The 12,581-nt window shown below is 41.4% G+C and overlaps 1 protein-coding gene across 1 annotated transcript in view; it reads left to right on the top strand.

Annotated features, from left to right (window-relative positions):
• LOC102294658 (gamma-aminobutyric acid type B receptor subunit 1) overlaps positions 1-12,581 on the top strand; it is a 64,606-nt gene that overhangs the window by 3,524 nt on the left and 48,501 nt on the right. The window contains exon 2 of the mRNA XM_042215827.1: positions 11,478-11,612. Within this exon, the coding sequence (XP_042071761.1) occupies positions 11,478-11,612 (135 nt within the window). The remainder of the gene's footprint in view (positions 1-11,477; positions 11,613-12,581) is intronic.

Below are 12,581 nucleotides of genomic sequence, written 5' to 3'. Positions count from 1 at the left end.
ACACACACACACACACACACACACACACACACACACACACACACACACACACACACACACACACACACACAAGTATATAAACAGTTAAATTTAATGTGACAAGTGTATTCTTTTTTCCCCAAGAAGCATCACTATGATTGGTTCAAGCTGCTCTGCATTGGATCTCTACTTCAAAATCCAGGAGTGGTGGTAGTGGGGGTGTAGGTTGGCGTGACAACAGTAACCACGACAACTGCAGTTCAAACAAACACAGATTTGGCTACAAGAATAAGGCAAGATCATGCACCTTGTATGATGACACAACAGGAGCAGATGGACGGATGCATGATGTAAACCTGTTGTGGTGAGAAAACCATATTTAGCACACTTAGCCAAATGTAACAAGCACTAGCTTGGTCACTCATCAATCACAGATGACTAAACCTATTCCACTGCTGTGCCAGGCCAACTGCACATTACACTAAGCATGCTCTGATGGATCTCCCACAGATCATAGTCCGGAACCACACAAAGAGATCTCTGAGAGATCAGAAAAAATGGCTGAATCATCTGTTGCAGTGGGTCTCTCATTTTACTGACCTCTTAAAGCACTTTGAAGCCACATTTAACCATCCATTCTATAAAATTAGGTCCATGAGAGAGAGGGATGGGGGCTGTTTCCAATTTTGCCTCTGTTTACCTGCACAGTGAATTTAATCTCAAATGAAAAGATGCAAATGAAGGGTAGATTTTGAGTTTCAACTGAACATTTGGCTGAATCTGAGCAGAAAGTATAGCTTTGTATAGTTTACAATTCATTCTACTGCTTTTATCAGCAATCACATCATCGATAAACACTACTGACCTTGTTCCAGTGGCTGCCACACATATGATAACACTATGTTTCAAGATGATGCAGTGTTCTTTGAGTCATGAACTATTCATTTCCTTCTCAATACTTTTGTCCCCTCATAATTCTTCTACAAGTTCATCTAAGTTTCTTTCCAAAATGTTGTTTTCCAAAATCGTGCAGGCTTTTTTTTGGGTAAAATCTAGGCAAAGTGTAAAAAAACAAATATAAACTGTGTTGTTGTCCAAATACTTAGATACCAAATTGTATATTTAAAGAACCTCATTCACTACATTCAAAAGACATGCTGTGGAAGAGAGCCAGAGATGAATAATCATCAGAGATGATGATGATTAAATACAGAGTGGTGTATAAACACAGTGAGAAAAAGCTGAGTGAAGTAGAACTCACGTGTGTTTACTATGTGCATTGAAGGACATATGCTGGTCAAAAATGACCACGGTGTTATTGGAGGCAATGCTATCCAGAGTTGTCTCGTTAGATGCCATCTGGTCATGTTTCTGGGAGGAAACACTCAACGTTTTTGCAGGAAATAAAGATTGAAATTATGAGAAAACCAGAATAAAGAAATCCGGAACCCATAGAAATAAAAACATCAAACATTGGAATAACAATAAAACCACAAACCCAAAATCACATTCACAAAGAATTCACGAACCCAAGACAACAAAAACCCTGTGGGTGCAGGACATACTAGATCAAATCAAGTATCATCACAGTTGATGCTAAAGTATGTTTCAAAGCTACTTTGGGCTGCTAACTTATTCAGATATGGTCGTCAACACCGGTAGTTATACATGTTTGGTTTTTTTGTTTTGTTTTGTTTTGTTTACACTGGATGCCCTAAATGATGTAACCCCAAAGGGATTTGTAGAATGAAACCGGGTTTGCTTTTCATGAAAATGTGTAAAACACTACACTAAGGAACCACTATACTACAGTATGTATAAATATTGTATCTTCCTCAGTCAAACTGGTCACATTTTATGGAGAAAAATGGAATAACACTCATGTATGTACTTGCATGGTACCTGAGATCAAGGTTATGTATCTGTTACCTCTTGCCATCCATATTTAGCTTAAATACGAGAGAGTCATAAGAGATTCTTTCGGGAAGGTGAAGTGTCGCTAAAAACCTACGGTCCAAGCGGTGGCGTTCTTGTGACGGGTAATTAACGTTTATTCAGCAAATCTGAGGTGTGGCAGGGAGTGTAAAGACTGGGGGGAGAGGTTCTTATTGGAGGAAAGACAAATGCTCGGGGCTGTGTCAAGGGATCATTAGTTAGTAATAACTAATGATTAAATGCAGAGAAGTATATAGACGCATAGTGAGGGGAAAAGGTGAGTGAAGAAGAAATACTCAGCAGCCTACAACTACTGCAGCTTACGTAAGGGAGGATTCAGGGTCACCTGGTCCAGCCCTAACTATATGCTTTAGGAAAAAGAAAAGTTTTAAGCCTAATCTTGAAAGTAGAGATAGTGTCTGTCTCCTGAATCCAAACTGGAAGCTGGTTCCACAGAAGAGGGGCCTGAAAACTGAAGGCTCTGCCTCCCATTCTACTTTTAAATACTCTAAGAAACCACAAGTAAGCCTGCAGTGTGAGAGCGAAGTGCTCTAATGGGGTGATGTGAGACTGATTATTCAAGACCTTGTACGTGAGGAGCAGGATTTTAAATTCAATTCTAGATTTAACGGGAAGCCAGTGACCAGAAGCCAGTATAGGAGAACTCTGCTCTACAAATGTAGTGTGTTCGTGGACTTTTAAAAAATGCATTTAATGTCTTTTTCTTTTCCTTGACGTTCTCTGTCTTTCTGATTTTCAGATTTTACAAATTAAGCCCTGTTTTCAACAATACAACAAAACACACACTTTACTAGTGTGGACAAGCACTGTTCTTCCTCCGTGTAGGAGTAGAACTTGCAGTTTCCCAGGGAGATGGGAACAGGTTGTGGAAACAGTGGAGGGGTGAGATGGGGACTAATTAGTGTATTAATAGTTGTATATAATTTTTTCCCCATAAGTGACACTCAGTCTATGCTACTGAATACAAAGTAATTCTATAGTGAAACCTCAAAGGCCTTAGTTTAACTGACTTAACTTCTTTGAATAATAATGTCTTAAAGCATGCTCAATTGTCCAAGTAAGGAAATCCAAAAAAGTTGATTATGGTCATTGTAAACCCTACATCTGTGTGTAGGGTTTACGATGACTTCTTCACTCAGCTGACTGCAAGTTTTTCCAACCTTATAATCAGAACATTGCATAATGAATGAAACTAGAACCACTGATGAACAATCGACTGTGAAGTCAGTTCCTTGATCATTAATATGCAAATTGTCATGACAATCCATGGTCATGTTCGTGAGTTGTGCTAGTGTCAGTCATTATGCAAATGTACTGTTTATGTGGTTGGTGAAACGTGCATTCAGCTGAGACTGAAGAAGTAATGAATGAGTAATGAATTGTTTCTCACACTGAAAATGTTACTTCCAGATGAACAGAATCAACTTTTGGGGATTTTGAATTGAAGTTTTTTCCTCCTAAACTCATTTACTTACCCAAAGGAGTGATGAGCTCATGTCATGGTGACTCCTCTTAGAATATTAGACTGAATTTAATCAAAATTACACACACTGATCACCTAATGGATTTTTCGCCAAATTTTGCTCAAGGTCAAGGTCATATTTGTTGTTATTAGATTCTCATTAGTTTGTGCAATACAACCACATCACTTTCTTCACTACATGACACATTACAATAAACTGTGAATAATGATGGATTGTGAACTGGATGAGCTACTGATTAAGCTTAGTTCAAGGCTGTTAACTAACTATTTTTTTTGTGAGATTATATTTTCCCTTTGCTGTTTCTGAAATTATGACTGAAACTCTGCTTTCATTTTGCAGTTTAAGAAGCCTACCTAACTCGGTCTTAGGTAGTAACTCGTATAACTCGTTTGTCTTCATTATTTAAGACATTTAAACAAATTTCAAAAAATGGAATTTGAGGTAAGCAATCAAGTGGTTACAATGGGATCAGCAGCAAATCATCAGTCCTGTCTAACCGAAAATAATAGAATGTCTATTTATGTCTTTTCAGTAAATAGACTTCATTGATGAAAACAAGAGTTTCACACTAACATGGATTAGTGTGCTACTTTAACTTTGGTGTTTTAACAAGTCTGGTTTAGTCTACTTCTAAACCAGTGAGCTAAAATCAGTCTTATTAAATTTGATAATTACCACACTGTGATACTACAGCCCTTAGACAGCAATAGATTACATGTATGAATACCCCCTTTTTAAAACATCAAGATTAGGTTGACCCAAACAGTTAGTCAGGTCAAACAGTTTCAGTTACATACACATTAACTAATGATGGGTGATAACAAATCTGGTAATTATTATTAAATTTGATGAAAGCTTTTTATAACAGATACATTTAAATGTGGACCAATATGAAATACTGTAAATCTCCTCACAAGTTTTGCTAGCTTCCCTTGTCAGTGCCCTGCTTCAAACACAGCTCTCTGTTCATAAAGTGAGGAAATAATGTTTTTGATCCCTGATGAATCTGCGTGGAACTACTGTGGAGGTAAGCATGGACGACACAGAGCTCTCAGTTCTCACTCCTTCTTTATTCCTCTCCAACATCAACTGAACACATCGTGCCACAAAACACAGCAGCACACTTCCTCAACACTGGGTGTGAGTGGAGCCCTCTAGTGGTCCACCACACAAGGCCCCCCCCCCAAACACCCAGCAGAACTAGTCCAGGACCCGGGGTTTTAAGCAAATGGCCGGAACGGCTGAACGGTGACAACGGTGACAAAGGGAAACCCAGCCCGGGAGCGAAGCTGGCACTGGCAGTCAGAAAAAGCTGCAGACAGCTCAGGCTCCATTGGTTGTGGGGCGCTCCTGGGGGAAAAAAACAGAATCCATCAGCCCGGTGGCAGGTGGGCGGCCACGGCGAGGGGCCTGGGCCGGGACCACCTGATCATCTTGCAAAACATGTGCAGGCTTCAGTCTGTCAACAGAGACAACCTCCTGCCGAAAGTCCAAAATGAAATGTTTTTTTAAGAACCCTGTATAGCCCGTCATATGGTGGACGCAGCGGAGTCCTATGGGCATCGTGCCTGACGAAAATGAAACGAGCAGAGTCCAATGACCTCGGAACAAAAGTGTCAGGCAGGCAGTGGTGCACAGGGCCAAGAACAGGAAATGAGTCCCTTGGGGGGGCGAAAAGGCAGCACAGAGGTATCGAAACACGGGGGGCTCTCGGGTAAGAATTCCCCGGGACCCGGAGGAGCTGGCCAAGGACCAGTTCAGCCGGGGAAACCCCGATGTCTTCTTTAACCGCGCTACGCAATCCCAGCAAAACCCACGGAAGACGGTCGACCCAGTCGCCACTAGTTAAGGAAGCCCGGAGCGTGGCCTTGAGTGACCGGTGAAACCACTTGCACATCCCGTTAGCTTGTGGGTGGCATGCTGTGCTGCGGTGGACCTTGACCCCCAGGCCATCAGCCATGGCAGACCAAAGCTCAGAAACAAACTGGGGGCCCCTGTCCGAGGTAATGTCAGCAGGGGGACCGAAACACAAAACCCACGTTGACAAAAATGCTCTGGCCACCGTCATCGCTGTCGTGGACGCAAGGGGTACCACCTTGAAACCCGCTGTTCCAACACGGCACCCACCGCCACGTCGGACGCGTCAGTGGTCAACGCAATCTCCGCCGACGGAAACGGGTGGGCCAGCAGGGCCGACGCGGGAAAACTGAAACGGCCTGGACTCTGTCGGGCAACGGAACCACACCTTCAGCAGAAATGCGGTGCCCGAGGAAATCCAGAACAGGCAACCCGAACTGGCACTTGGAAGGGTTGATGATCAGGCTGTGAGCTGCCAAACGCTGGTCATCAACCCATCAACGCGGCGAGATTGGCAGAAAAATCCTGATTGTGGGGGATGGAGTAACGGTCATTCTCTGTGGCAATTTAAACGGCGGAAATCTCCGCATGGCCACTACCGACCGTCCGATTTGGGCACCATGTGAAGCGGAGAAGCCCATGCGCTGTTCGAGCGCTGTACAATGCCAAGGCGCTCCATGACTGCAAACTGTCCATCGCTCGGGTCTTCCAGAGCAACGGACAGTTTCGCGGAGTCGAGGCGGCGTGCGCAAACACCAGGGCCCCGACCATGGGAATATAATGCTCAACCCCGTGTTTCGTTACCGTGCTAGAGAAATTAGGGACAGACAGCGAAGGAAACTATAAAAGCAAACGCTGAAAAGCATCCCCGGAGGTCACTACATTAGCCCGAATCAGGGGCTCGGCATCCCGAGTAAAACAGGGTAGCGAAGAAAACGAGAGAGCATCTATTAAACGTCTGTTGCAACATCGACAAGCAGTCCATGGGCACACAGAAAATCAGCACCTAAAATAGGTACAGAGCTAGCGGCAACAACAAAGTTCCACTGGAAATCCCGGCCATGAAAACAGTCACCAACCTTTCCCCAAACGTTGTGATGGGAGAGCCATTAGCTGCAATGAGCTGCGGCCCGCAATTCGCTGCTAGTCTGTCGGCAGCGGTCGGGGGAAGGAGGCTCTTCTGGGAGCCGGAGTCCACGACAAAACGTCTCCTGGAGCACAAGTCTCTACAGGGAGTGCAGAATTATTAGGAAAATGAGTATTTTGTCCACATCATCCTCTTCATGCATGTTGTCTTACTCCAAGCTGTATAGGCTCGAAAGCCTACTACCAATTAAGCATATTAGGTGATGTGCATCCCTGTAATGAGAAGGGGTGTGGTCTAATGACATCAACACCCTATATCAGGTGTGCATAATTATTAGGCAACGTCCTTTCCTTTGGCAAAATGGGTCAAAAGAAGGACTTGACAGGCTCAGAAAAGTCAAAAATAGTGAGATATCTTGCAGAGGGATGCAGCAGTCTCAAAATTGCAAAGCTTCTGAAGCGTGATCATCGAACAATCAAGCGTTTCATTCAAAATAGTCAACAGGGTCGCAAGAAGCGTGTGGAAAAACCAAGGCGCAAAATAACTGCCCATGAACTGAGAAAAGTCAAGCGTGCAGCTGCCAAGATGCCACTTGCCACCAGTTTGGCCATATTTCAGAGCTGCAACATCACTGGAGTGCCCAAAAGCACAAGGTGTGCAATACTCAGAGACATGGCCAAGGTAAGAAAGGCTGAAAGACGACCACCACTGAACAAGACACACAAGCTGAAACGTCAAGACTGGGCCAAGAAATATCTCAAGACTGGTTTTTCTAAGGTTTTATGGACTGATGAAATGAGAGTGAGTCTTGATGGGCCAGATGGATGGGCCCGTGGCTGGATTGGTAAAGGGCAGAGAGCTCCAGTCCAACTCAGACGCCAGCAAGGTGGAGGTGGAGTACTGGTTTGGGCTGGTATCATCAAAGATGAGCTTGTGGGGCCTTTTCGGGTTGAGGATGGAGTCAAGCTCAACTCCCAGTCCTACTGCCAGTTTCTGGAAGACACCTTCTTCAAGCAGTGGTACAGGAAGAAGTCTGCATCCTTCAAGAAAAACATGATTTTCATGCAGGACAATGCTCCATCACACGCGTCCAAGTACTCCACAGCGTGGCTGGCAAGAAAGGGTATAAAAGAAGAAAAACTAATGACATGGCCTCCTTGTTCACCTGATCTGAACCCCATTGAGAACCTGTGGTCCATCATCAAATGTGAGATTTACAAGGAGGGAAAACAGTACACCTCTCTGAACAGTGTCTGGGAGGCTGTGGTTGCTGCTGCACGCAATGTTGATGGTGAACAGATCAAAACACTGACAGAATCCATGGATGGCAGGCTTTTGAGTGTCCTTGCAAAGAAAGGTGGCTATATTGGTCGCTGATTTGTTTTTGTTTTGTTTTTGAATGTCAGAAATGTATATTTGTGAATGTGGAGATGTTATATTGGTTTCACTGGTAAAAATAAATAATTGAAATGGGTATATATTTGTTTTTTGTTAAGTTGCCTAATAATTATGCACAGTAATAGTCACCTGCACACACAGATATCCCCCTAAAATAGCTAAAACTAAAAACAAACTAAAAACTACTTCCAAAAACATTCAGCTTTGATATTAATGAGTTTTTTGGGTTCATTGAGAACATGGTTGTTGTTCAATAATAAAATTATTCCTCAAAAATACAACTTGCCTAATAATTCTGCACTCCCTGTATGAAGAGCAGCCTTTCTGTATTGCCAGCGGTCATGGCTGCTACAGCTCGCTGGCGGGTCCGTTTCCCTGGGCCGTAAAAGCGCAAGGCGGCAGGCAGCAACGCACTCTGGCGCCAAAACGCTGATGGTAGAAACTCTTTCTTCCATCCTTCTTTATTCCTCTCCAACATCAACTGAACACATCGCGCCAGCGTTGCCAAATCCTCAGTAAGGAAAATCGCTAGAAGTCGCTAAATGACGTCATCGTCTAATTTGCATACTTGGTCATGCTAATGTAATTGTAACCTGCGTTGTTGGAGAGAGAAATAACATCGTGGAAGAGACATACAGTGAGTAAAAAATGTCTTAAATGCATTTAGAATTTATTTAGAACTACAAATTAAATTTCTTTAAGCAATCATTATTTTTTAATGTCACAATTCCAACCTTTGATATACATTCATGTTTAAGCTGGTATTGGTACATCACTTATGGTTATATCAGTATGCTCTCTTTTAACCCTTTAGAGCCGATCGGAGCGGGAACGCTCTGTTATGCGTAACTATTTTTAAATCCCAGTAGCACTGCAACCACGTAAGCTAGCGCAAAAATTTTTTTTGCATATGAAACCGGAGGAGTTGTACTTACATCTTATGCCATCAGCTTGTCCTAGGTCACGGTTTCCTTCCACATAAAGCTTTGCAAAAACTGCATAAAAAGCGCTTGCAGGAACAAAAACATAATATTCCAGAAACACGCTTTGCCGATCCGATCAGCTGTTCATAACACTTCCTACGTTGGAATAGACGTCAGCGCGAACTTTTGCATTTCCGCCATTACCTGCCCGAAACCGGAAGTGACGTCATTTTCGCGGAAATGTAGTCTTTTTTCATCAGGGCCTCAGGGCCTATACTGGTCTTTTTAAAAGTTATCTTTGACTTTATGACTTTCTGTGTCGTTTCTGGGATGCTAGGACTCATATTGCACTGCTGGAAATAGTTTATTTTGATGCATATGCTGCTTTTTTGCAAATTTGCAGTATAATATTTATTTTCGTTTTTCCTGCAGTGTATAAAAATTGGTGTATTTCAAAAATAAAACTATGAAGACACTCAAAATAAATTTCCTGTGGTGGGAAACTATTTTGTGCAACTTTTTTGTATTTACAGTTTTGAGGGATAAGCCTCTTAAATTTCTCTAACTAGAAATATATGTTAAAAAAACAAAAACGATTTTCAATTTTTTTGTAGTTTATTGCACTTTTTTGCAATTTATGTAATTACTATGCACTTAATGAATACATATTATTAAAATCTGGGCTATAATGGTTGTATTGATGTATAGCAACTTGAAATGCTCCCAAAAATGGCTCCACAGCATGTAAAAATATAATATAAGCTCTGGCGGACTTGGTTCTATGGTAGGTCTTAAAGGGTTAAAAGATATGTCACTGAATCAACCTAAAAGTTTTGGGCACCAGGTCTTATTGATCAGTGTGTAAGAAAATGTCAGTTAGGCATGGCTATGCAAACCCCTTTTTATGGCTCAAACCTGTGTGATGATACACAGATTTGTATAAACATTAATTTCATTGTTTGTAAACTCTCTGTTAAATGTTTAATGATTACCACACTCATCATTATCATATAAATGGTTTATTGATTTCATTGACTATAGGCTATAAAGAGAAAGTCAGGCATCATTTGTAATATGACAGTCAAGATGATGGGATCTGACTGGTGGGTATATGCATTCTCCAGAAACACATGGGTAGATGCTCTGTCTGCTTCACCAGATGAGCCCGCCATGGCTCTGGTTGAGGTGACCTTGGAACGTGCCTCACATCGCCCCTTTGCAACCCTTTTTTTATTGGCTCTCTGTACATATACAGAAGAAAACACATTTTAAATTGGTTAATATATTTTAGTTCTACATTCAGCAAACTGTGCATCATATTTTTGATATATCCTATGCTTAGTGTCCTTCCACATTAATTTGTTCTGAGTTTTTTTCTGTTTTTTTGTTTTGTTTTGTTTTGTTTTTTGTTTAGTGCTTGACTGCAATTATCCACCATCCTCCAACAACCCAGAAAGACGAAAAAGTTAACCTTACTTTTAAGCTGGGTGGATTAAAAATTTCTTTATGTCACTATCCCTCTGTGTTATGGTACAGGCATGTATGTCTGCTATTGGAACTGGGTCGCTTGTGTTTACTGATGATGTGATTGCTGATAGAAGTAGTGGGGATGAATTCTGAAGGCTATGCTACGATTCAGCCAAATGTTTTAAAGTAATCAGACAGCATCTCTCTCAGTGCAATTGAATAATGACCCAAAACAGTGAAAAGCAATCCAAGGGAAAAAAAAGAGAGAGATTTTTGAGCGGACAAGACAATCATCTAATGTCTACCCCCTGCAGGCTTTTCAGTTACAGAAAACATAACTGAAGGCACAGAAACCCACAAATAAGCAGGAGCGTAAGACAGCTGCAGTAAAGACCTGCTAGAACATCTTAAGGGGGACGTACAGCATTTGGTGATATCCATGAGTTCTAGACGTGGTCAAAAAAAATTTCATCCTGTTAGGGTACCTGGGTTGTTGACCCAGTGTTTTGAGTTTTGCATTATTATTGCACTTTGATTTTGTCATTATTTAAAATTTCTAGTCTTTTGGTTTCTATGTTAGAGTTCTTAGTCTCCTGGTTTCTGTCTCTGTTTCATGGTTGCCCTGTCTCCCCCGTCAGCTGTGTCCCCTTCTCGTGTCTCTGTGTTATATTTCCTGTTTTACTTTGAAGGGCTTTGTCTCATGTCAGTGTTTCTAGTTTTGTTTTCCTTGTGTTGTTAGGTCTGATTTGTCCTACCTGTGTCCCCCTCTTGTCTCCCATTACCTGATGGCTCCCTGTATTTAAGCCGTGTGTTTTCCTTGGTCTGTGTAATGATCTTTATCATCTTGTACTATGTGTTCCGTCTGTCAGCCTGCCTACCTAGTTTATTTGTATTTTCAGTTTAGTTATTTTTTTTGGCATTCAGCAATAAAGCTGCATTGAGTTCACCTTTTTGCCTCTGTGAGTCTGCACTTTGGGTCCACCATTCTTGCCTGCCACGCGCAGTCATGACGCATCCAGATTTAATTCCTTACATTTAAAATTCTGTTTTTTTATGCCATTATTTTTTAGCCTTATTTTAATTCCCGAATAGTTACCTAAATACTTTTGTTAAACCCTTAACTAAAAAAATGTAAGTGCATCTTGATGTTTGATTTAAAGTTCAGTGGTGGTGAACAGAGGCAACATCACAAAAAAATTTCTTTGACCAAATACTTATGGACTTAATTGTACCTATGAACAGTTATTTATTTATTGTTATCATATGTAAAGTTGTTTGGAACAATGTATGCTGACAAACATGTCTTGTGTGTTTGTGTCCCTATAGTGTGATCCTGGTGAGGCCACCAAGCTGCTGTATGACCTTCTGTACACAGAGCCTATCAAAATCGTGTTGATGCCAGGCTGCAGCTCTGTGTCCACACTGGTGGCCGAAGCTGCTCGCATGTGGAACCTCATAGTGGTAAAAGCCTTTACATTTTTAGAGCTTCAATATACAACTTCTAAACAGTAATTCAGTGATGTAATTACATTGTTTTAAGAAAAAAAACAATGGCAGTAGTATTACTGAATAGTGCAAGTCACAATGAAACTGGAAAGAAGAACTGTGCATACAAAAATACTGATGCAAAAGAAAAGGAAACACAAAGGCTGCCCACAGCGTTTAGGTGATAAGTAATCTCTGGGTGCTGTTGTGTGAAAATACCACCAAGAACACTTAGCACTATAGGTGACAACAAAACACAAAAATATCACAGGAAGCAACTCTTTACACCAAGAATACAGAGCCAAAATATATACTTGAAGACAGTGAACTAAAGAGATTTCACAGTGAGACAGTCAGATTAGGGCGTTAGCTGCAGAATACTCGGTTAAGGTTGTGATACGGATTCATCCAACCATTTATCTTTTCATGCCTAAAGATAAATAAAAATACTTAAGAAAAAATCCTGATTCAAGTTAAAGTAATTTATGCATCAAAGGGTGAAACAAATGATAAATAGTAAATGGACTTATAGGGCAATTTTCTGCTCTACCTGAGAACTGAAAGCACTTTATACAACATGCCACATTCATACCCATTCATACAAGCTCCTTTTTCTATGCTTTTTCTACATGAATGCTTTCTACCTAACATCCACACACATTCACGCATCGGAGAGCAAGTTGGAGGATATTTGCATGAAGACTGGAGCAGCCAGGGATCAAACAACGAAGCTACTCATTAGTAGATGACCTGTTGATGTTTTTGCATAGTTTTTTCATTTTTCTTTTGTTCTGCTCTTTGACTGTCCTGTCCAACACTATAGAAACAGGAATTATTGTCTGAAGGCCAAGAAAAACGTAAAACAGGTGGATAGTTATTCAGTCAACTATCAAGTGGATATCTCTCTCTCTCTCTCTCTCTCTCTCTCTCTCTCTCTCTCTCTCT

The sequence above is a fragment of the Haplochromis burtoni genome, unplaced genomic scaffold (assembly GCF_018398535.1).
Source record: "Haplochromis burtoni strain Fernald_Lab_line unplaced genomic scaffold, NCSU_Asbu1 Contig_834, whole genome shotgun sequence".
NCBI classification, from domain to species: Eukaryota; Metazoa; Chordata; class Actinopteri; order Cichliformes; family Cichlidae; genus Haplochromis; species Haplochromis burtoni.
The sequence above is the reverse complement of the archived record's forward strand: the minus strand, read 5'-3'. Positions and strand labels throughout refer to the sequence as shown.